The sequence below is a fragment of the Pelobates fuscus genome, chromosome 1 (assembly GCF_036172605.1).
Source record: "Pelobates fuscus isolate aPelFus1 chromosome 1, aPelFus1.pri, whole genome shotgun sequence".
Lineage (NCBI taxonomy): Eukaryota > Metazoa > Chordata > Amphibia > Anura > Pelobatidae > Pelobates > Pelobates fuscus.
In genome coordinates this window covers 318,296,139-318,322,727 of record NC_086317.1, presented here as the reverse complement: position 1 = coordinate 318,322,727, position 26,589 = coordinate 318,296,139, and the positions used below count along the sequence as shown (strand labels likewise).

Below are 26,589 nucleotides of genomic sequence, written 5' to 3'. Positions count from 1 at the left end.
CATTTGACTCCGGGAGACTGCCGCATACCCACTAGCTTTGCTAGGTGGTTATGCTCATCCCTAAGAGAAAGAAAGTTTGCAGATCATAGATTCCTGCAAACTCTGATAGAATCTGTGCCCAGAGCAACTGTGAAAATTGCCATTCTCTAAGCTGGGTTTGGGACCTATGGTAAATCTAGCTGCTCTTGGCTACATGTCTAATCACAGCCAGGATTGTTTGAAAAAAAAATAAAAAACACAACCCCTACAGCTCATTGTCGTTAAAGTGCTATGATGTTTTGTCATTCTCCTGTTTTTCCCATAAAAGCATTTTAGAAACGTTTGACAAAACAAAGTCTCTTTTGCATCCACTGCCAGATCCTGCCATGTTCTCTCTCAAACCCTAACAGAATTATTCTTCATTTGGAGGATGTAATGGATGCTAAGTGGATATGATGTTTAGAGTGCTGAGTAGGTGGAATAATGTTAGAGGTGGTAATCGGCACTCCCTGAAGTTATAGGTATAAGTCAGAGATGAGAAATTTCTCTTAAGTGAACTGATTCCGTGGAGGCATCTGTTTATTTATTTATTTTTTATTAAAATTTAATCTTTGAAATAAATAATAGTAAGTATAAAAAGTTCATGTGATTGGCTTGCCTAGTTAGTCTTGTGGTACAATGCCTGCCGCATTTTCATTTGGAGGCAAGTGCATTATTGCTCCTATATTGCAAAAATATGAAATTTTGCCCTAGTGTGCAAGTATAGTTATCTGGTTTAAAGTATTGTTAATTATATAAGCCAAAAACAATGAAATGTGATTTGCACAAAAATAAGGTTGACATGCTGTGATTCTGTTTCTCTCCTCCCCCCCCCCCCACACAGTGATACTATTTCAGTAAGCATCCAAGCATTTCTTCAAGATACCCAGCTTGTTCCCTTGACATTATCCCACCAGTACCTTAGTGCAAGCATTGAAACTCAAGTGACCATCGCTGCAATAATCCTTACAGGAGTCTATGTTCTTATTATATTTGAGGTAAGCCACTCATTTTTTTTTTTTTTTGCAATCCATTCAAAAACACTTGTTCATGATTTTGAGATTAATTGTACCATACAGTCAATGGTTTATTACGTTTCTATGACCACTTCATCTCAGTGAAGGCCCTTTATCTCAAATGAAGTGATCTGGGTGCCATGTACTCTGTTTTAACACTGCAGCTGTAAACATTGCTTCTGCATGAACAGCAATGTTTTTTATTGCACTGTTAACCTGCCTCTAGTGGCTTTCATACTGAGAGCCAATAGAGGCGTTTCTGTAAAATTGCAGATTAAAACTGCCAAAGAGGTGGAGCTTCCCTGAGGAGATTGGCACGATAAGGGAGAAAAGGTAAAATACATGTAATTTTTTTTTTGTTTTAATTAAACACTGGCAGCGCTAGCCCAGTCACATAAATAGGGAGTAGGGCACTAAAGCATTGGGAATGGAATACATATTTGTATTCGTAACGCATTAGTGTTCCTTTAAAAGCTATTCTGCTCTACTTGGAAAACTTTTCAGATATTATTCACTCCTCTAGTTTGCTCTGGCTTCTACAAAACATGTGGAAAAAAAATAAAAAAAAATCAGTTAACTAGCCTCCTTTCTTGCCAGTGCAGAGAGATTAAAGAGGGAGCTATAGTTCTAGGAACATGTTTTATTCCTAGCACTCTAGTATCCACCTCTGCAGAGCCCCTTTTCAAGGTGTTTGTGCCCTATGAAGTTGTGTCTTTAAGTTAAAAAGTTCAGTGCATGTATTTTTTTTTTTTTAAGACACTTTTTGGTGTTTTTTTTTTTCATTTTTTTTTTCTTCTGCAGTAAAAATTTGTTTTCCTTGGCTTCAAGAGTAGTATACATTGTATAATCCAATTAAATACATTTGTTCCTGGTGCCTTTTCCATTTGATATACACACCTAACAGTGTTGCTAGAGGGTGATTTAACACAAATTGCACATTTCTGAGCTTGCAACATATATGGAGATACAAATAACAACTAAGAACTTGAACTTGGTAATAACTGGGGTTTTTAGTTATGGCAATAAACATTCCTTGTAATTGTATTTTTGTTAAATGGATGGCTAGAGTATTTATACATTTTTATTTGTATTTTTTGTCAAATATTTCAAGGTTTAAACAGCTAATTACACTTTAGTGTGACTTTACTTGACACTTTATATTAAGAAAGGGTTGGTACCTTTTTATATAGTTTTAATAGCTTTGGTAAAGCGTACAGTAGAGGAGACAAAGCTAAGCAATTAAGTGATCATTTAATCGTAAAACACTCATATTTATTTTCATGGTCCATTGGTACTGGATACTCCTGAACTCTATCTGCCTCAACAATGTAGTAATATGTCAAAGGTTCTGTGTTGACTCAGAACAGATAATATCTTTGACTGTTTTACATGCAATCAAGAAACATACGTATGCGGAAACCTTCCTTTCTAAGACAAATAATTATACAGAAATCTTGCATTCATTTGCAACACACCAGAAAATAGTTGTCTTCAGACCAGAATAATTATTACCTAGTAAAAATGATAACTCTCTTTTTTGTGCATCTTTAGATTGTCCACAGAACCCTTGCAGCAATGTTGGGCTCTTTAGCAGCACTGGCAGCCTTGGCAGCAGTTGGTGATGTAAGTTTTCAATCACGTTGAAAGAGTGTGCTGTACACATTACATGAATACTCACACCCATGTTGTATTTCATTTGTTTATATTTTGATTTGTACAAGAAAAAGTTCTCAATTGCTGTAAAGAATTTCATTCAGCACCTATTTATTTGTTTGTTCGGCTCCCCATTTGTTATTCTATATTCAGATGAATGGATGAAAAACCATTACTCCGAATAAGAATTCCTAAATCTAATTTAGAAGAGTCTCGGCTTGTAGCAAATTGTCTCAATGTTACATAAGTTGCAGTGTAACAATATGGGATGAAATAAAAATTGCTACTTTAGTGCACATTAATATAGTGCACATTAACGTGTTTTTTTTAATGATAATCCCAGGCTGCAAAATGGCTGCATTTATGTATAGAGATCATCCTTGAGAAAGGTCAGGGACCGAAACTTTGGGGTTGTTTTGGTCTCCAAGCTCTAGGTCCATATACATCGTTTAAAATTTATTGGTTGTTGGTTCAAACACTTTATATCTTAAGCACTTTACTGAATATGCATGCAATTTGGTGTATCTATTAGTATTATCTGTACATTTGTCTTGCACAATTGCACTTTTTTCATTAAATATAAATTTAAAGAAATAAAATCTTTGTACTCATATCTTTGGTGTGTTTGGTTATTATTTGTATCATATAACTTTATTTGCATTCCATGAAATGTGGGTGACTTTACGGTAGTGATTGATCCAATCCAATTTTTCTGTATATGCATGTATTTCTAGGGCCACTTTTTTTTTTTTTATATATATACAAGTGCTTTATAGATGCCCATTGCTACTTTTTCAAAACAAGTTAGCAGAATGAGGGATGCAGAAAGGCACCACAAGCGGAAATTGGTCTTCAAGTGACCATAAACAATTCACAGTGGAAAATTATTGCAATTCAAATTTCTTAACATTCATTAATGCAAATGTGAATAGTCAACTAGCTGTTGGAGTATGTATTTTGTATAGCTAATCATTTCTATGGTTAATTAATAGGCATAATACACTGTTTTGTTTGATTGCAGCGACCAAGCCTAGTGAAGGTGGTGGAGTGGATTGATTATGAAACGCTGGCCCTTTTATTTGGGATGGTAATTATCTATTTTAAATGAAAACTGAACTTTTTTTTTCCCTCCTTTACTGAGTTGTACGTATATTTGACAAGTGTGCTTAGCAATGGACTAATCAAGCATCTGCATAAAAATAATCGCATTTAATTAACTGTCCTCTAAAATTTCAATCAGCTATGTCTTGAACTCTGCCGTTTGGGAACATTTTACTTTTTTCTGTAAACAACCATCGTTTCAGTAAAGCTTGCAGCGTGATGTAGGGGTTCTGGTGTCCCTGCAGCCTTTTCAATTGCTAGTTATCTCTAGTCACGCAGATGGCCTCTAGAGGTGCCTCCTGTGTCAGTGCTGCAAACTGTCGGTGTGCCGCATGGATTCAATGCATCTCTATGGGGAGGTGCTGATTTATGCTGCAAATGTGCTATAGGCTTCCAATGCTTTCCTATGAGAAGGCATTGGATTTCTGACACTAGTGTTGCTTTAATCAAACAATTAGTTAAATTAACTAATTTAACTAATTGTTTGATGTAACCTTGTTAATGGTTAATCACTTATTTTCCTATAAAAATGAATGTATACATGCATTTAGTAGCTTGACAAAGACATTTTAGGTCGAAACATTGTGATGGAGTGGGTTCAATTAAATTGCCTGGTTTGTACCTTGGAGTGCCTGGACCTTTCTTCTATTTTGTTACTCAGCATTTGGTCTCTGGTACTGAGACTGTCAGAGTTGCAACCAGCTACATACTACTTAAAGGGACAGAGTGCAGTTCCACACCCTACTATTGATACCGGAGAAACTGACGGAAGCCAAGCACAGAGAGATGGACACAGGTTTCTTCAGGAAGGAAGAGATTCTTTATTGGATCACCGATCGGGACTCAGAGGGACTAATGTCACCAAAATACAACAAGTTCTGAGCCCCGGACAATAGTGCAGGCTCCTTATATAGGCACATAACTCCTCCCATATTAAGCTCCACCCGCACATTCTCTTGACCAATCAATACAAATAAGAATTAACTTCCTGCTTGACCGCATGGCCTGTCCAGCACAATGGAGGAGGGGAATACTACATCCTGTATTCTTGCACATGCTCCGTACACTACTGATCGTATCTTGCCTCGTGCAACCAACTGATCGATACGTCAGCATATGCACGTACACATGCCACGTGGTAATCTCGGCCTACTAAATGCCATCTGTTCAAAGTCTGCTATGGTCTCGAGTTTATTCCAGACCTTCATGGGGGATGGGATGTGTTTGCTTCTCCAATGGGTGGCTATGCTAGTTTTTGCTACCGTCAGTATGTTTATTATGACATGGTTATTCCTGTCTGTTAGTAACTCAGGGGACAAGTGGAGCAAATAGCATTCTGGTGTGAATGGTATTTTGTGGGTTGATACTAGTTCTATCGCTTTGCTTTTTGTTCGCAAGAATCTCTCCAGTAACAGGCATTCCCAGAATATATGTTGTATGTTGCCTTTGTGGAGTTCGCATCTCCAGCAGATATTGAGGCATCTCCAGCAGGTATTGATGGATACATGATTGCAAGCCTGGTCGGCACGAAGTACCATCTCATTAGTATCTTATTGTATGCTTCCCAATGAGATAAGCTGTGGGATGCCTTTTCTGTCATCTGCATGGCTTGTAGCCAAAGTGGAGTGGGATTGTTAATGTGGAGGTCAGCTTTCCATTGTTCTATATATTTGTGTTTTCTTAGTGGGTCCGTATCGTTCAGTTCTCTGTAACAGAGGGATAGGTGTTTTGTGTGTAGTCGTTTGGTCTATGTTACATAACCAAAGTGTGTGAGTTGGAAAACTTCACATTGTTTGACTTGCAACGAGTGAAGGATATGTTTAAGTCTAAGATATGTATACATTTCTCTGGAGGGTAGTGTAAACTCCCGCTGAAGGTCTGGGAAGGGTTTTAAGCCCCTTTCTGTATAGAGCTGTGATATCATTGTGATACCTGTTTGGATCCACGAATTCATATTGATATTTTCTGAAAGCTCTGAGATTGTGTGAATTGGAGCAAAGTACAGGGTGTTGTTCATTCCTGTGAGAGTTCTTGCCCATTTCCTCCAGTTGTTTATTAGAATCTAGTGCTCTCCATAGGTTTAGTTTTGTTATTGTCCCATATTGTGAAAGATCTCAGCAAGGAGTCTAGTGTGTAAGGTCATATACATGCATTTTCTAAATGGGCCCATAGTGGTGGTGTGGTGCGGGAGAGTATTTCCAGACCTTGAGATAGGGCAGCTGCTCTATAATATGCTCTGATGTTTGAAACTCCCAGTCCCCCTTTATTGGGTGATAACCACATTAGCCATCTGGCAATTCTTGGTTTGTTTTTTCTTCCAAATGTGTGCGTTGAAAAGACTTTGAAATTTATTTAATAAAGCTATGGGTATGGTGTGGAACAAGTATACTACGTGGGGAAGTGCCATCATCTTAATGGTATTTATCCTTCCCAGCCATGAGATCTCCAGTTTTTGCCATCCATCCAATTCTGCTTGTAATTTATATGCAAATGGGGTGTGATTTTCGTGTACTAAATGGGAGGTTGATTTGGTCAGGTTGATTCCTAAGTATTTTAAGGAGGTTTTCCTCCAGTCAAAGGGGTGTTGTGATTTGAGTAGTTGGAGTGTATGCGCAGGTACGTCTAACGGTAATGCCTGTGTTTTTTTTAAGGTTGTTTTTATAATACGAATTGTGTCCGTATAGTGTAAGTAGTTTCAACAGATTCGGGATAGATTGTATGGGGTTTGTGAGGAACAGGAGCACATCATCAGCGAAGAGCGTTATTTTTTGGACTCCCGCTGGGGTTGTGATACCCTCTATTCCTTGGTGGTTTTTAATGTGTAAGATGAGTGGTTCTAAACACAGTATAAATAAAAGTGGGGACAGTGGGCAGCCTTGGCGGGTGCCATTGCTGATTAGGAATTTGTCTGGGAGAAAGCCTGAGTTGAATACTCTCGCTGATGGGGACTTGTATAGGGCCATTATTCACCTTAAGGTTTGTCGTGTGAGGCCCATTCTAAGCAATGTAGTTCCCATATATTCCAATCCTAGGCAGTCGAACGCCTTTTCGGCGTCGAGCGCTAGAACTGTGCCTGTTTGACGGCTGGTTTTGGCCCAATTGATCAGATTTATAAAATGTCTGGTGTTATCACCTGCTTGTCTCCCTGGGACAAACCCCGCCTGTTCTTCTGAAACCAGTTCCGTCAGATGTGCCTTCAGTCTTGTTGCCCAGAGCTTAGCATAGAGTTTTTTTATATCTGCGTTAAGCAGAGAGCTGGGTCTGAGATTTTCGCATTGTGTGGACGGTTTACCTGGTTTGGCCAATGTAACTACGTGGAACAAAGAAAAAAATGTGGCATATACTGCGCCCAAAGGTAATACGTACATACACCTCAGGGAGGGAGATTTGGTAGGTACCTCGAAGTAATAAAACAGAAAAAAAACAGAAAAACAGAAAACAGAAAAACTAATGTAACTATGTGGGCCTCCAGCATCTCCATTGGGAGTTCCTCTGATTGTTTTCTTGCATTGAACAGGGCGGTGAGTTGGGGAGTAATTAACTTTTCTGCTTTCTGATAATAGTAATTGGATAGCCCGTCTGGGCCAGGGGCTTTGTTTGGGTAGGGACATTATAGCTGTGCAAATTTATTCTTCTGTGAATGGGTCATCTAAACGGTTGCTTGCTTGTGGCGTTGGTAGGGATAGATCTTTTAAAAAGGCCTCAATATCTGTAGTATTTGGTTGTGGTAGGTCAGGATCCTTGTTCAGATTGTACAGCTTATTGTAGTATAATGATAGCTCATTGACAATATCTACTGGATTATATGGTTTGCCCTTTGTCGGTGAGTCTATGTACGGGATTTTGGATTGTAATTGTCTAGTTTTGAGTCAATTAGCTAGTGCTTTGCCTGCTTTATTGCCATGTGTGTAGTGCCTAATCTTCAGGGTTCTAAGCCATCTTTCGGTGGTTACAAGGTCCAGTGCTTGTATTTTTTTCTGAGTCTCGTTAATTTGTGTCGTAATTGTTTTGGTTGGGTTGGTTTTATTTAAAGTTTCTAAGGATTGTAGGTCTTGCTGTAGTTTTCTATAAGTTTCATTTGTGTGCTTCTTTTGATCCTTCTCTAATGAATATTCCGCGCATGACTGCTTTATCTGCTGTCCATAGTGTTTGGATAGGAATGGAGTCTGTCACGTTGTTCGTAAAATATTCGGCCGCCTCTTTTAGAATTGTATCAAGCACCTGTGTGTTGTCAAGTAGGCTCTCATTGAGTCTCCATTTGCCTCTCCCCCTTGCCTGGTAGAGGGCTCGGAAGGTAATAGTTAATGGGGCATGGTCTGACCATGTTCGTTGCCCTATCTGTACCTCATAAATGTTATTTAGGGTGGCTTTGTCCACCAGGCACAGATCAATCCTAGTGTAAGTTCTATGCACTTGCGATAGGTAGGTATAATCTTTCTCTTTTGGATATGTGGATCTCCAAGTGTCATAGAGATTGGTGGTGAATAGGATTTTGCTAAATTCAGTGCAGTTAGAAATAGCGTGTGAGGTAGGTGGTTTGTTGTGTTCTTTTAATATCTAGGTCTGGGTCTAATGTACAATTAAAATCCCTGCATATTATTGTATGGCCCTGTTTTATGGCATCTATTTGTTTAATGGCTTTGCGAATGAAAGGAATTTAGGCATCGTTTGGTGCATATAGTGATGCAATTGTAACCTGCATGCCGTTGAGGCTTCCAACGAAGATTAGGAGTCTTCCTGCTGGGTCTACATATTTCTTAGTCTCTTGGAACAACCAGTCTCTGGGAAAGAAGATGGCTACTCCCCTGGATTTGTGAGGTGAGTGCGCGTGGAATGTCTGGGGATAGTGATTTGGGGGGGTTTCCGAGCAGAAAAATGGGTTTCCTGGAGGCATATAATAGCAGCTTTTGATTTATGCATAGTATGGACCGCTAAGTGCCGCTTGTGCGGACTATTTAATCCCTTTACATTCAGGGAATATATTTTAAAAGTTGTTCCCATCATAAGTGCATTTTGAGATTTGTTCGTGTGCGTTCCGCCACCACATTTTCTCTAGCAAGATCAAGATTTTATGCTTCCTCCCGGTAGGGTGCGTGTGCTCCATCAGGGGTACCTGCTTCTCTAGTAGATTGATACCTTTACGATGCGGGTGACTGGGAAGGGACAGTTCTCTGCCGACTCGAGGGACACAGAAGTTATATAGTTTGGATACATTGTCGTATTTAGCATATGAACGTATCATTGAGCGTATTAACAGGGGACATAACGTAGGGGTGAAGCATAGGGGGGGGTGAAACTTAAACATTCCTGCATACAGTGCAGGGGTAGCGTCTGTGTCAGGGGTCCGTGGGCGGCTATGAGGGGAGACTGCACGCAACTTGCAGCACTCACCCTCAGTCCATCGCCGCCCGCGGTCTCTGCTCCTCCTACCTGTCGGCGAGCGGCGTCTCCTCTCCGCCGCTCGCCGCTCGCATCCTTCACGCCTCCCAGCGGCAGCATGTATAACGCTGCACGCTGGAAGGTCGTTAATTTATGCAAACGCCGGGGTCACATTAGTGACCCGGCGTTAAAGCAACAGTACCACAATCACAGTGGGAGGCGTAGATATCTCCCACGTGTGATTGTTAATTCTGATTGGAAGTTATCCACTCAGAATTAAACCTAGGGTAGTTATACTTGCCTTTCCTGTTCCTCCCTGCCCTGTTGTGGTCTTTGCTTTATAGTATTGATACTGAACTTGTGTTTCTGGTCACGTACTCTCTGGCTTGTTAAACTGACTTTGTGACTTTCTCCTACCCTTACCTCGGCTTGTTTCTCGGCTTGTTTCTCCTGTCTTCTGGTTCCCCTTACTCGGCTTGTCTCCTGACTATTCTGTGTGTGCTTAGCCCGGCCACTCTAAGGTCCGGTACGGTACCTTTTCTGTGTGTGTGTGTGTGTGTGTTAGCGTGTTGGGTTCCCAGAATAGTGACAGTCTGCCTCTGAGGGGAGACTTCCTCTCTCATAATTCGGGCAGTGGGGGGTGGGGTAAGAGCTTCCACCGATACTTCAGCTTTTGTTAGAAAGTCAATCTATTGAGCCTTCCTATGCTATAGGAGCCTATTTACCTCCTATAGAGGTATGTTGCTGTGTGTCAACCCGTACCCAGCTCGCCGAATCATCATACAATAGTCAAGCACTACTGGGTATCTATAACTTTGGGCCTGGCAGTGGGCTTCATTGTTATGTACTTAGAGTACTGTTTACATTGTTTCTATGTAGAGTGTGAGTGCTAACTAATAGCATCAAACGTTTAAGATTAGCCTTGAGGTCCCATGTGTTATGTGTTTCGTGATACATCATTGGGATCATTAAAACATTGAAACAAACATGCACAGTTTGTACACATTGCCACCATGATGGTTGTCACGGGCCTGGGGGGCCCGGCCGCCCGGGCCCCACGTGGAGCGGCAAAACTGCCGCAGGTGCATCTGCACCAGGGCCCATCAGGTGGCCCAAGCATTTAGGGCCACCCGATGGGCCCTATATCTTCAGCGGCCCATTAAAAAAATAAAAATAAATTGCGGCAGAACCGCAAGGGCTGCTGGGAGGAAGTGACGTCTGGTCACTTCCTCCCAGCTTAGTGCGCGCGGGAGGAGAGCGGAGGGAGAGCAGAGGAGAGGAAAAAGAGGAGAGAGGAGAGGCATCCACTCACTCCCATCATCCCCAGCCACCCTCCTGCAACTTAAAGGTAAGAGGAGGGTGGCTGATAAATGAGGTGTGTGTCAGTGTGTGTCTGTGTGTGTGTGTCTGTGTGTGTGTGTCTGTGTGTGTGTGTGTGTGTGTGTGTGTGTGTCTGTGTGTGTGTCTGTGTGTGTGTGTCTGTGTGTGTGTGTCTGTGTCTGTGTGTGTCTGTGTGTGTCTGTGTCTGTGTGTGTCTGTGTGTGTCTGTGTGTCTGTCTGTGTGTGTGTGTCTGTGTGTGTGTGTGTGTGTGTGTCTGTGTGTGTGTCTGTGTGTGTCTGTGTGTGTCTGTGTGTGTCTGTGTGTGTCTGTGTGTGTCTGTGTGTCTGTGTGTGTCTGTGTGTGTCTGTGTGTGTCTGTGTGTGTCTGTGTGTGTCTGTGTGTGTCTGTGTGTGTCTGTGTGTGTCTGTGTGTGTCTGTGTGTGTCTGTGTGTGTCTGTGTGTGTCTGTGTGTGTCTGTGTGTGTCTGTGTGTGTCTGTGTGTCTGTGTGTGTGTGTGTGTGTGTGTGTGTGTCTGTGTGTGTGTGTGTGTGTCTGTGTCTGTGTGTGTGTGTGTGTGTCTGTGTCTGTGTGTGTGTGTGTGTCTGTGTGTGTGTGTGTGTCTGTGTGTGTGTGTGTGTCTGTGTGTGTGTGTCTGTGTGTGTGTGTCTGTGTGTGTGTGTCTGTGTGTGTGTGTGTCTGTGTGTGTGTCTGTGTGTGTGTCTGTGTGTGTGTCTGTGTGTGTCTGTGTGTGTGTCTGTGTGTGTGTCTGTGTGTGTGTCTGTGTGTGTCTGTGTGTGTTCCTGTGGGCGGGATTTGGAGACGGGGCTTGGAGGTGGGCACACGGGGGCCCAGACCTTGAGCTGTGTTAGGGGCCCCACAATTTCTGATGGCAGCCCTGTTGCCGGTATTGTGTGTTAGTTGTCTTGATACCGGAGAAACTGACGGAAGCCAAGCACAGAGAGATGGACACAGGTTTCTTCAGGAAGGAAGAGCTTCTTTATTCGGTTCACCGATCGGGACTCAAAGGGACTAGTGTCACCAAATTACAACAAGTTCTGAGCCCCGGACAATAGTGCAGGCTCCTTATATAGGCACATAACTCCTCCCATATTAAGCTCCACCCGCACATTCTCATAACCAATCAAAACGAACAAGAACTAACTTCCTGCTTGACCGCATGGCTTGTCCAGCACAATGGAGGAGGGGAATACTACATCCTGTATTCTCGCACATGCTCCGTACACTACTGATCGTATCTTTGCCACGTGCAACCAACCGACCGATACACCAGTATATGCACGTACACATGCCACGTGGTAATCTCTGCCTACTAAATTTATTTTTACCGAGATTCCACCACATTCCCCCCTTTGATGCCTCTGATATTTCACAATTACGGAGGCATCACTTAACCTTGGTTTGCATATACCTCAGGTTACCATGAACCAGACCAGACTTTTCTATGATGTGACTCCCTCAACACTCCTCTTCCTGCATTGGTTCTCCCTGATTTAGAGCCTCATATTTATATATGGCCATTATCTGTGCAGCCGCCTTCCTCACTGCTAGATTTTCTATCAGGCTCTGCACAGACCTAACTATTAAAGGAATAAGACATGGCAGGAGTAGGCACAACATTAAAATCAGCATGACTCCGCCTACCAATGCCTTAAGCCCTCCAAACTGCTCATACCAGTTACCAAACCAACTACTTGGATTATACCCTTTCCATACCTGAGTAGGCACATGCGCTAGTTTAACCATATGGCTAGTAAGCTCAGCTATTGCTTGCCCTTCGTCATCTATTTGAAGACAGCAATTGCTCAGGTTAAACTTCCCACATACACCTCCCTCTACTGCCAATAGGTAATCCAAAGCTAATCTATTTTGGTACACTGCTGTCCTCATCCTGGTATTATGCTTTGCTAGAAGATTGAGCGCTTGTGAGGTCTCATTAGTAATTATCTCAACCACCGCCTGTAACCTTATAATGCGGTTGAGCATATATATTGGGGTCCTATACCCGAAAGTACCATCCTCTGCCCAAGTGGCTGGCCCATAATAGTCTATAATACGCTGGGGAGGCCATTCATCATCTTCCCAGGCGCCTATCTCTATGGGTCCCCTTTTCTTCCTATGATTCACATCATACACTTTAACTCCCAAAGTCTCACCTGTTTCAATAGGTAACAAGAAGAAGGATGGTTTGAGCATACCCAACACACATGGCCCTTCCCAGTCCTGTGGCAACTCCGAATAGGCCTTCTTACCACAGATCCAGTACAAATTTGCTTGGGCTTTCCGACTAGATGTGATAGGTCAAACCATACGTCCTTTAAATTGGCATATCTTGCAAACGGGTTGGGTGGTTCTGAGACATTTGAAGCCGACCACCAGGTTGTATTCTTTGTATTATCATCATAAGCTTTTTGCCCTAAACAAGTTAATTCTCCTACAGAAGTATTAAACATTATTCCTTTCCTTGCTATGCAAACATAACCTATGATGGAGGTTTTTAATCTCCACGCAGATTTACCTCTAACACTCATCTGATAATCGGCTTGTGTAGATATTAATTGTTCAACTGCCTCAGAACCGGACATTACCTCCTTTGCTTCCCAAGGCCATTGGTCTCCCATGTTAGTACCTCCACACACACAGCGTTGGTTACATGAAGACTACCAGCAATACTCTCAGCTAAATCTATAAACAGGTTTTTAGCGTTATGGGGAATCTTATTATCTACACTCATCTCTTCATAAAAAAGAATGGAATACCTGATGAGTTTGGGATGTTACAGTATCGGTCTCTATCCCTATAAACAATATTGTCCCAGGGTCTAAACCCGTCCCATATATCTGGAACCCAAATAAGTTACCATATCTGTCTAAAAATTGGTCAGGATTATTTATAAGAATATGGACTGGGTTGCATTCCATAGACTTACAGTATGGTTTGGTAGGCAACTTAGTAACAATCATATCCTTATCTACTGTCTGTCCCCAAGTTGCCCACCCCACACAAGAGCAATATGGGCAGAAATTATATTCTCTATCTGGGCATCTTGGACTTGCATACTTGTTTTTACTACTGGGACAAATATATTTATCGTTAGACCCACACGTTCTCTCCCACCTAAGATCCCCACATACATTCCACGGCTTTCTACCACTTGATATCGCTTTACATGCATCAAATAGCAGAACACCCGAAGAATTTACGGTTTCTAACTGTTTTATTTATTAGGGTCCCCTGAGGATCTCCATTCCTGAGGGTCAACCAAATTGTACGGGGTTGATACTCCAGATTGAAGCACTTAGGTTCTCCTACTCCTAAATGGCATACACTATATTATATACCTAGGTATCTACACCTAGACACATCACCTTTACACACATATTGTGAATGCCAAATTAGGGTCTGGGAAATATGATTACCTGTTATAGTAGTCTTAATGCAAACCTCACAGCTAGGAGTGTCGGTACCTCTACCTTCCTGAATATAAAAAGACATATAAATAAACATTATCATTAACACTTCTTTCGTCGGCTGCATCCTCAGTCTTCGTCCGTGCGATGGCACCTCAGCTTCCAGGGTGTAAGGGCTGCAGGGAATGGAGTTCTGCTCGTCTTCACAGGGGTCCCTTCGAGACTTTCCTGGCTTTTAATAATACGTTGGTGAGCGGACAGGCGTTATTATGGCCGTCAAAACACTCACTTACCAATCTCTGTAACAACAATAATTGTAATCCACAAGGTTTCCTCGTCACTCCGACTGAGTCGTGCGCTTTAACCGGATCTTGCAGGGATTCTCTGGATCTGTTGTAACTTGCCAAGAATCTACTGCTGCTGGTTTAACCCTGGAGTGATGAATCCACGGAGTCACTTCGGCCACTTTTATTGCTGTAGGGGTAGACAAAAGAACAACATAAGGACCCCTCCACTTAGGCCCTAACGGTATATTATTCCACTCTTTAATCCACACTTGATCTCCTGGATGGTAACTATGAACAGGGGGATAAATATTCACAGGTAATCTATACCCATTTCTGTACCTCCTCCATAGTTTTACCCAACTCTACAACCTGCTGCCGGGTAATTCCTTCTCCCAACTGACTCAAATTCCCCCTTAAGTTACCAAGTACGGGAGGTGGACGCCCATACATGATTTCAAAAGGAGAGAGACCCATCCTTCTGGTAGGTGTACTTCGAATACGGATTGGGCACAACTGGGTGTATACTTACAACCGCATCATTGACTGCTCTCAAGTCCTGCACAGGGCGATACTCATCTGTACCGGGCTTTTGAACAGGCAGCAATGGGGTGTTCCAGGGGGAAGTACAGAATTTTAGGATACCATACCGTATGAACTTATCCAGATAAGATTGATTCTTCTTGGCCTTCTGCGGGATATGATATTGCCGTAGGCTCACTGGATAAACCCCAAGTTTTAGTTCAATTTGAATGGGTGGAATATTGCGGGCCAGTCCTGGTGGGTTGTTCTCTGCCCAAACTCCTGGTATGTTGAATAAGGATTCATCACTCTTAGGGTTTTGGCTAGTCAACGCTGTATAAAGTCGCCACTCTTCTTCCTTTGGTACTGATAATGTCATAATACCTGAAGGTCCATTAAACTTTTAAGGATGTTGTTCCATTTGGTAGGAACGTTATCTGCGCTTGTAGTTTTGATAGCAAATCACGTCCTAGCAATTGGACTGGACATTCAGGCATATAAAGGAATTGATGTTTCACTACGTGGCCTCCCAATGTACATTGTCGACTTTTAAGAACCGGTTTTGCAGCACTTCTTCCAGTTGCTCCTATTACGGTGATAGTTCTTCCAGATGGAGGAGCAACTAGGTCAGTCACCACCGAATGTTCAGCACCAGTATCAATCATGAATGCACTCCTTTTTCCCCCTATTGATACTTCGACCATAGGCTCCGCTCGGCCAAGGGGGATGGAGCCCGGTCGGTATCAATAGTCATCCATGACCGTGTCAGCCAATCCTACAAAGTCCCTGTCTTCTCTATCGCGGGATCTCTGCGCTGCGGGATAACATCTATCTTCCCTAACACTACCTCTGTTATTACCATTACTCCCCCCGGGACCTCCTCTACCTCTTGCTCTACCTCTAAAGTTTCCATATCCTGCCCTGGGTTGGTCTCTCTCATACTGCTCCCTTTTTGGACACTCGCTTCTCCAATGCCCTTCTTCTCTACAGTATGCGCACTGATTCCTACTCAGGGGTTCCCTATTCCACTTGCTATCGCCTCTATCCGCTCCCCGTCTGTCTACGCCTGCGATCGCTACCGCTAGCATATCCGCCTTTTTACGCATCTTGCGCTCTTCCTCTTTCTTACTCTCTGATTCCCTATTCATGTAAACCTTATTAGCTACCTCCATTAGTTGGGTGATGGACATTCCTACGAACCCTTCTAACTTTTGTAGCTTGCGCTTAATATCTCCGTAGGCTTGGCTGACAATGGCAGAGTTTACCATTCGGGAATTCTCAGGGGCTTCCGGATTAAAGGGGGTATACAAGCGGTATGCCTCCAATAATCGGTCATAAAAGACACTGGGAGGTTCATCACTTTTCTGTAACACCTCAGCCGTCTTAGACATATTTATAGCTTTCTTTCCTCCGGCTTTCATACCAGCAATTATAGCGTCTCTATAGGCTTTTAAATGAACCATATCTGCACCATTAACATTCCATTCAGGATCAGTGTTAGGATAATGAGCTGTGGCCCATGCTGCTGGATTAGCTTGATTTAATGTACGGGCTTCTTCTTCCAGCGCTTTAATGGCCGCTTGGTTTATCCTAGTTCTCTCCTCGTTGTCAAATAATGTCATTAGTAATTGCTGGCAATCAGCCCAAGTTGGATTGTGCGTCTGGACTATCGAGGTAAACAGGTCGGTCATGACTTGAGGTTTGTCAGTGTACGAGGAATTATGGGTTTTCCAATTTAAGATATCGGTAGTTGTGAACGGGACATATACGAAGACTGGGTCAGCATATACTAATTGACCTTCATCATTAAGGTGTGCTGAGCCGGGAGCCAAACGAAGTGGCATTTGATAATGTTTAGTCTTTTGGGTACCGGTCAGTTGTCGGGTTAGTATAGGGCTTCGTTGAGGGGCGTCGGTTAGGGGTTCCAGTCGAGGGGTAGTAAGGCATGGGGATGTGGAAGCTTTATTGTGGGGAAGGTCGGTGAATAAAATATTCCGGGCCGGGCTAGAGGAAGCCTGACCGGAAGCTTGATATGGCGCCAAATCAGGATATGTGGGTTTAACGGGGGTTGGTACCGGAAGGGGAGGTTTAGTAATGAGGGGGATGGACTCTGAACTAGAGGAGGAAGTAGATGGGGACAATGGGGAAAGGGGTGTAGTGCTTCCTGTATCACTTCCTCTTCCTCTTCCTGTGGAGGAGGAGTAAGGGGGAGGCATAGGGATCTCGGACTCAGGAAGCGTGTCCAAAATGGGCGTAACCATGGCCCTAGTGGACAAACGAGTCCTGGCCACCATGAGGCGACATTGCTCCTCGTGGCATACTCGGATCCATCTTGGCGAGTCGTTTACGGCCTGCCTCCAACAATCAATGTATGGAAACTGTCCGTAAAGTTCAGGCCTACCTGATACAGCCACGTGTACACGCTGTACCAGATTTGGATCTAAACTGCCACGTGGCGGCCATGCGGCAACCAAAGTAGGCCATTCCCTAGTACACAAAGTAATCAAACGTACAGAAGACATTTTAACCCCAAAATCACATACTGTAAATCCCTTTTTAAAATTCTTTAACATGCATCCTAAGGGATCCAAAATCGAGTCCGACGCGCCCATACTTGTCAATGGAGCGTTGTTTCCAACGAATACTATACACGCACTCTATCAACGGTCACACCCGTTTCCTCGGCAACAGCACCACGTGGTACAGTTACCAAGTGAAACGTACAAAATAAAAACACTCAGGGAATTCCCGTACACACACAGCTGTTACACCAGTCACTAAATAATAGATTCTATTCCCTTTGGCGAAACTATAGGGCTATAATTCCCTATATATGAATTACCCGTCTATAACATACCCCAGTAACATCGTCTTTACAAACAGCAGTTACAGTACGGTTAGCATAGGTCAAAGTACAATTTAAGGTCACAGTACAATTAATAGTGGTTATGGTGTTAGACATGCAATAGACGACAAGTATTAGTATTCATATACAGTGTCAGTAAATATGCAGGGTTATGGTACCGTGCGCTATAATAAAGCTACACACTATTAACACTCTCGCTAGACGGCAGAGCTCACGCTATCTAACAAGATATACACGCTACTAAGCAATCTTTAACACATATACAATTCCCAACTAATCTATTGGCCAATACCTTGATGGACTACCTAAAACTATATACACCCGTTTTGGTTAGCCACACTGCCCAAGCACCACATATAGCGAACTAGAGGGCGGAATTTACAACAGAACCCTCTTAGTCTATCTACTCTATCAAAGGTCTAGTGGGTTCCAAATTTACACGCCTTCCGACTTAGCCAAGATAGGTTGAGAGCTAGCGGACCAAATTTACACAGACACCGCTTAGTCTCCCGGTCCCTCCGACCTAGCGAACAAAACCCTAGAACGCTAGTCTAGACAAGACACCGGTGTCCGGCTAGGGCTATTTACACAGAACCCCGCCTGACTCCAAACCAAATTAAACGGTCTTACTAAAGAGCGTTCAATTGAGCGGTGCGCCTTCGCTCCTTCTCTCCACTGGAGGGTGCAGATTCTGTACACAATTCAAACCCCTTATGGGCCTACCGCACAATCGGTATACCCCTAGTGGGTCCGCCGTCTAAAACAGCGGTCGTCTTACCTCCTCGTTCCTGAACCGGAGTTCACACTCATCGACGGGGACACCCCAGCACTTACTACGTAGAGGCCGATGATCTCCTGGACAACAGACCAGTGGCGCCGAGACGAAGGGAGGTCCACGCAGAAGTTCAGGGGTGCAGCCGTAGAGAACGTGGGCAAAGATAGACCGTCTCACGCCTCTGCTTCTCAGCTACCATTGAACGATGAGCTTCCCGGCCAATGCACCAAATGATACCGGAGAAACTGACGGAAGCCAAGCACAGAGAGATGGACACAGGTTTCTTCAGGAAGGAAGAGATTCTTTATTCGGTTCACCGATCGGGACGCAGGGGGACTAGTGTCACCAAAATACAACAAGTTCTGAGCCCCGGACAATAGTGCAGGCTCCTTATATAGGCACATAACTCCTCCCATATTAAGCTCCACCCGCACATTCTCATAACCAATCAAAACTAACAAGAACTAACTTCCTGCTTGACCGCATGGCTTGTCCAGCACAATGGAGGAGGGGAATACTACATCCTGTATTCTCGCACATGCTCCGTACACTACTGATCATATCTTTGCCACGTGCAACCAACCGACCGATACACCAGTATATGCACGTACACATGCCACGTGGTAATCTCTGCCTACTAAATTTATTTTTACCGAGATTCCACCACAGTCTAAAGTATGGTTGGCTCTTGTGTGCGCATGAGGTTGCACGTGACTTAATACATTACTTAAAGCATGTAACAATTAGACTTGGTGCCTGAGCCTGTCTCCACAACACCACTAGACTTGGTGCCTGAGCCTGTCTCCACAACACCACTAGACTTGGTGCCTGAGCCTGTGTCCACAACACCACTAGACTTGGTGCCTGAGCCTGTCTCCACAACACCACTAGACTTGGTGCCTGAGCCTGTCTCCACAACACCACTAGACTTGGTGCCTGAGCCTGTCTCCACAACACCACTAGACTTGGTGCCTGAGCCTGTCTCCACAACACCACTAGACTTGGTGCCTGAGCCTGTCTCCACAACACCACTAGACTTGGTGCCTGAGCCGGTCTCCACAACACCACTAGACTTGGTGCCTGAGCCGGTCTCCACAACACCACTAGACTTGGTGCCTGAGCCGGTCTCCACAACACCACTAGACTTGGTGCCTGAGCCTGTCTCCACAACACCACTAGACTTGGTGCCTGAGCCGGTCTCCACAACACCACTAGACTTGGTGCCTGAGCCGGTCTCCACAACACCACTAGACTTGGTGCCTGAGCCGGTCTCCACAACACCACTAGACTTGGTGCCTGAGCCGGTCTCCACAACACCACTAGACTTGGTGCCTGAGCCGGTCTCCACAACACCACTAGACTTGGTGCCTGAGCCGGTCTCCACAACACCACTAGACTTGGTGCCTGAGCCGGTCTCCACAACACCACTAGACTTGGTGCCTGAGCCGGTCTCCACAACACCACTAGACTTGGTGCCTGAGCCGGTCTCCACAACACCACTAGACTTGGTGCCTGAGCCGGTCTCCACAACACCACTAGACTTGGTGCCTGAGCCGGTCTCCACAACACCACTAGACTTGGTGCCTGAGCCGGTCTCCACAACACCACTAGACTTGGTGCCTGAGCCGGTCTCCACAACACCACTAGACTTGGTGCCTGAGCCGGTCTCCACAACACCACTAGACTTGGTGCCTGAGCCGGTCTCCACAACACCACTAGACTTGGTGCCTGAGCCGGTCTCCACAACACCACTAGACTTGGTGCCTGAGCCGGTCTCCACAACACCACTAGACTTGGTGCCTGAGCCGGTCTCCACAACACCACTAGACTTGGTGCCTGAGCCGGTCTCCACAACACCACTAGACTTGGTGCCTGAGCCGGTCTCCACAACACCACTAGACTTGGTGCCTGAGCCGGTCTCCACAACACCACTAGACTTGGTGCCTGAGCCGGTCTCCACAACACCACTACACTTGGTGCCTGAGCCGGTCTCCATACCACCACTACACTTGGTCCCTGAGACTGTCTCCATAATACAATTACACTCTGTTGCTCTACATAATTCATTTTCAGCACTTTCAGTCTACCAGATCCTACAGTAAGCCATCTGCCATTCCTAGTATGTCTCTGTGGCAGTGGCTTTGCAGCAGTTGCAGCCTGAGTTTGTTTACCAGATAATTCACAAATCTCATACTTCGAAAATACAATCTCCTGCTGTAATCTAAAGAGAACTGTCTACAGATTAGACCGCATCCAAAAAGCGGAACGTGAAACAAATGCATAACAACTATTACACTGAACGAAGTCTGCCATTTTAATGAGGTGAATAATTTAATTCAAACAAATCTTATCTTTTTTTTTTGTCCTCGTATACCTCAGATTACCTCCATTTTTTTTTCCAGAATATCTTCAATCACAGCAGCACTCTCCAGAACATCTCCGATCACACACTTTGAAGCAGCACTTAGATGTAGCAACCAAGCTATATTGGCCAAGCTAATGACCACAACCCTTGTATTACTCCTAAAAGCACCACCCACTAGGAATGTATAACACCTGGGTAGGCCTATGCCTATTTGCAAACAATAGCTAATTAACCAACAATCAATAGCAAACACCTAGCTAATCAAATGCCTTACCAATTACCAACAGGAAATAAAACCTTGTGCAATCGGTAACCTTTTCCTATAGATGAATCTTACCTGTAATAGTAAAAAAGAAAACTCTTAGCAAAATCTCAGACAATTGAAGATTCTGTAAACCTCTCCAGAATATCTCCACCACACACTTTGAAGCAGCATTTAGATGTAGCAACCAAGCTACAGACATACACACACACAATCACATACAGACACACAGGCATACACAGACAGACATACACACACATACAGACAAACCTACCTTTCCCCGGGGTCCAGTTGTGGCTCTGGCTGATGGGAGTCAGAGTTCCAACTCTGACTCCCTCTCGTTCCTCCCGTGCAGCTCCCAGGGCAGTCACTTCCTCCCAGCCTCTGACATCATCAGAGGGGGCCCTGTTGTGCTGTTAAAGCGCAGACCGGACCCCCATGAATTACATAGCATGGGCCACCTGATGGTCTCCTTCAATGTGGCCCCAGTGTTTACACCGCATGGGCTGTGGCCGCATTAGTCAGCTTGCGGGTCCTGTGTTCACAGGGGTCCGCAAGGCGGCCGGGCCCCCTGAAGTGATGGGCCCGGTTGCAGCTGTGACCCCTGCGACCGCGGTAGTTCCGCCACTACGCACACTTCATCCTTGTGGACGAACTCGGGGCAGGCCCTGTGGGTAGACTCGGGGCCCAGGCCTTGATCTGTCAGGGGCCCCAATATATCTGATGGCAGCCCTGAAGGCTTTAGTTCATTGGACAACTCTCATAACTATTGCATCAGGTGTGCATGGCTTGTGTCACTTCATTCACTTAAAATATGGGGTTCTAACTTGTTTTTATGGAAGCGAATGCATTTCATTTTATGGCACCCGGCAGCTTATTTGCTTTTACAAAACTTGATACATTCCTTTAATAGTGTTTTGACTGCATTTTCAAATGCTTTTACAATTGATTTTCCTTTCACATTGTTTATTAATTTCATTTATTTAATTGTTGCAGATAACTTGCCAATAGCTGTAATTTTTTTTTGTATTTAAAACATTTTTCTTTTCTCCCTTTAGCAAAATCTGCTAAATTTATAATCCATGCTTTCCTCTAATTCTGCCTGCATTGATATGGGCATAATTGTGCATAGGATGAGTAATTTGCTTTTGTTTGCTGCAATTAATCTTCAAGTTCCTAGCTTGAAATATAATTATCGGAGAGCTGCGGTGTTAAAGTCGTGAACAATAACTGTTTGACCATTACTAGGAGGTGCTTAACTTCTTGGATAAATGTTATGAGAAATCATTAGGACTGTTTATATTCCATAGTGCAGCTGATGTGTATTTAAAATAAAAATCAATCTAGTTAAAATGAGTTGTGACATTAGTTGATCCAATTTAATTATGGTTTATAGTCTACTTCAACTTAAGATAGGAGGAGCATGTGTATGATTTAATTCAAAAATGAAGTGCATCATCTTGATGAGGAGTTTTATTCTGATTGATTAGTGATTGCTTTCCTGTTATTGATCAGATAATAAAATGACTCTGTTTATAATAAACCAAATATAAATAAATCTGTAAATATATATATATCTTATCTTTTAAATGAGTGGAGTTGGAGTTTGTGCTAGCACATGATTGAGGATGCAGGAGAGTGCATGCTGGTAGAATCCTGCTTCTGTTCATTAGTCATCAATGTGTTACAAATGGTGTTCTATCTTGAAAACATAGGTCAAGGAACATCCTATTCAAACTTTCTACAGGCATTGCCAAACAAACATGGGCATCACGTAGCTGCAGAAATTAAAGAACCATCACTAGTCTAATGCGAATGACTTGGTAATCATAATATAGGGCTATTTTAAAAAAAAGAATCCAGCCATCATTTGCCCATATGAACATATCTGGTTTAAAAATATTTAATGGGTGTCTTGCAGAGAAGTCTACAGTTTCAGTGTGTGTGTCTGTCTCTGTTTTTTTTTTTTTTTTTTTTTAATTCTTGTCAATTATCGTGCCTCCAGAATGCCAGTAACAGTAAAGCAGTTGTGGTCCAAAAACTATCAATCTATCAATATAGTGAGCAACTGGGAAAATATTCCCACCCACCCTCCCCCCAATATTATTATTATTATTATAGTGCAGTTGATTATTGACATGGACTAGTTTTTCTAAAATGTTTTATACAGTGCAGATTGAACATATTCCGATCAATTTATTTTACAAACGTATATAGAGCAACCAAATCTTAATAGTCTCTCTAAGCTTTGCTCATCTGCCCCTTATTGCAGTTTATACATGGGTTATTTTGACGATTAATAGAAGTTATTAAAACTATACTGTTGACTGTGTATATATGTATGGATGGATGTGTGTATTTGAACAAGAAAGGCAAATGTGTTTTCCTAAAAACTTTAAAAACACCCCTGCCCCCCCCCCCCCCCCCACTCCTTCCCTCCTTAATGGAACACTATAGGGACAGGAACACAAATATGTATTCGTGACCCAAAAGTGTTAAAACACTATCTTGCCCCCTTAAATATAGTAAAATCTTGGCTTTATTCCTGTCTGCTTGTGCTGGCTCTGCCCCTGACCTGCCTCCTTGGCTGACATCAGAAGGGATGATCTCAGCCAACCATAATGCTTTTCCATAAGAAAGAATTGGATTGGCTGAGATTTTCAAGGAGGTAGATCAGGGGCAGAGCCAGCACAAGCCAAACACAGCCCTGGCCAATAATCATCTCTACATAGAGATGCACTGAATCAATGCATTTTAATAAGGAAAATTCAGTGTCTTCATGCAGAGAGCAAAATCAGGGGTGATCGTTCTTGTCTTTAATTTGTATGGTTATAGATTGTGTTTCTTAACTCTATTGTGAGTCTGCTTGTAGCCTTCTTTATTTTAACTTTGTTTACACACTCTGTTGTTTGCGTTGGCGTTTCTATGATTGTTCATACTGTTTTGCTTGTGGGTTTCATTTGCTCTTGGTTTTACTATTTTTATTAATTGATTTTATTTATTTTTATTAGAAATTTATTTTTGCTCTTTTTTTGTTTAGTTTTCACTACTCTAACATCTGCTGGAGAATTCAGAATTCATGATCAATTTCAAACTCTCCAGTGTTGTTTTGATTGTGCTGTATGTTCTTTCCTGGTCAGGAAATATAACCATGGATATAACAAATATAAACTTAAAATGTACAAAAGCTCAATTACATTGTAGTATAGAAAACACCTAATTATATTAAAAAAAAAAAAAAATATATATATATATATATATATATAATATAATTTTTTTAAAGCTGTTATTTTGCAGAAAAAAGGGTGCAATTTTGATAAATGGGTTTTTGTAGAAATGGTTTATCAGAAATTGTATATACTGTATACTATAGATATAGTATGGATACTTTGAAATTATGTATATGTTATATAGAAAGGAGAGTAGAAGCATTCATGGGTCTTTATAATTTAAACAATGCTTTAAATCAATTTGACGTGTTAAATACGAAATCAATGTTTCCCCAAGCTTTTCTCAACATCTAGTTTTCTTACTTTGTCTCTGTCTATATGTCTAGTATTTTATCAGCATTCGCTGATTTTATAATCTGATCCATAACTGGAAAGCAGTCGCTAATCATTACAAAAATGAAAAAATCATAAAAAATAGTTACACACAGTTGTAGTTCAGTGATAATCTTTTTAACTTCTGAAAGCTTTTAGCTCAACTACAGCTTTTGCAAACATTTTGTGTTTTTTCTTAGTGACTTGCACAACTCATTTAATGCAATTTAGAAGCAATCTAGTTCTGTAACATCACATTTGCAGGTACAAATAACAGAAAGAAAGATCTATTTTAGAATGGATGGGCGGGGAGTGGAATGCAGAATCTTGCAAGAATTATACATTTATTTGCAAAAACAATACAAAACAAAGCATGAAAAAATACAGCTAAATTACGTACCTCGAAAGCTATAAAATGCATTGAAGAATGTAATAAAAAGGTACAATACAGCTTCTAAGCACAAGAATGGATATAAGTAAGGTATTGTTTAAGAGCGGGAATAAGTTGTTTTTCAATGTTTGGCGCTTTATAAATACCAGTGATAAATATTATGTGCTTTTTTTTTTTCTTTTTGCAGGTAGGTACAGGTTAGTGTCAAACACCACAGCAGCATACAGTTCTATACAGGATTGACAGTGGCATGAAGTTGCACATTTTTTTTGAAGTGTATAAACAGGCTTAACATTTTTTGTCTAGTGCTGCATCTAGTTATGGTGGAGGCAAGGTAGTTATGGAGTGCTAGACGTGTGTTAGAAATAGTGAGTGCGACTAAGATGATCTAATAGCGTAAATACAGGATAATAACGAGGGGATCTTTGTGTCTTCACAAGTTTAAGTCGCCCTCAGCAGTAGGAGGGTTACCACTGGGTATGCGTTAGTCACCACTAATGGTGTACCGCCAGCCTCATCGGTAAGATAAACAAATAAAGGAAAGCAGAGTATAAAATGAGGTCAGGTAGCTTGGCTAAACATGGGATATGAGGTGATGCTTGGGGGTCGTTCAGCCAGTACAAGCAACAGGTAGACAATAGTCCCACAAGGTGGAGTGGTGCTGCTGGTAAAGGGAGACGGGCTCCAGTGACTCTCTGCATGGGTTGGAAGTTCCAGAGTCTCTGTGTGCGCCAGGTGAATCACCTGGTGCCCCTTCTGGAGACCGGGTTGCCAGGTGCTGCAGGTGGGTAGTTGTAGCCAAGTCCAGCAGGATGGGCCCAGTTGTAGCCCCTGTGTAAGGTACTTCTCCGTTCCTGACCCCTGTCGGAGCTTGAGACCCACAGGGCAGCAATCCGAGATGGTGGCACATTGGGAGAGAGGTAAGATCACCCTCCAACCCCAGGCCGGTATAGAGGCTGACCTCTTCGGTCCACGGACCCGGTATCCTTGATGGACCAAGTCCCTCCTAGATTGAGTAGCAGGGGAGTCCTCGTGGCTTCCCACCGTCTGCGGCTGTGGGCAATGTCTCTGGGACCAGCCCTTGGTGGCCTTCAGCCCAGGTAGGCCAGTAGCGGGGAATGCAGACAGTTGCGCGACAGCTAGGCCCGATGGAGTCTCTTGCGCTCTCCGGCTCTCCCCCTCTGAACATTTACCTGTAGTCGGGGCGGCAACAGTGTTTGGCGATTCACCGTCGAGGGGCAATCGCGCTGTCATGGCAAGGAGTAAGTGGGAGTAGTGCCAGATGCTGCATCATGCAACGCGGTTCTTGTGTTGTGATCCTCACGTTGCTGCAGCCATTCCCAAAAAGCTGCACAGACGCTGTCAAAGGCCGCCATAAAGTCAGGCCCAGGCCTCGCATGCCTTGTGGAGTCGTGCTCAGTCGCCTTGTTGGATGCAGGAGTTCGCTCTCTTGAGCATATCAAAGTGGGGTTAGGGCAGTCATACATGACGGTATGTAGCTGAAGGTGTGGGAATATCCCGCACCGCTAGGGGGGGGGAAGTAAGGTATTCCACCGAGGCGCCCCTTGGCTGCCTCCCTCTTTTCCTTGTCACAAAGTAGACCGCAGCTAGGCTGCAGGATTGCTCCAGATGGGTGCTGACTGAGGTTAGTGGTGCCAGAATCTCT

At 43.2% G+C, this 26,589-nt stretch overlaps 1 protein-coding gene across 2 annotated transcripts in view; it reads left to right on the top strand.

The window, feature by feature from the left end:
• Window positions 1–26,589, top strand: part of OCA2 (OCA2 melanosomal transmembrane protein) — a 300,931-nt gene that overhangs the window by 147,387 nt on the left and 126,955 nt on the right. For both annotated transcript variants that reach the window (XM_063459252.1, XM_063459243.1), the window contains exons 9-11: window positions 863–1,016; window positions 2,586–2,657; window positions 3,709–3,774. In XM_063459252.1, coding sequence (XP_063315322.1) covers window positions 863–1,016; window positions 2,586–2,657; window positions 3,709–3,774 — 292 coding nt within the window. The remainder of the gene's footprint in view (window positions 1–862; window positions 1,017–2,585; window positions 2,658–3,708; window positions 3,775–26,589) is intronic.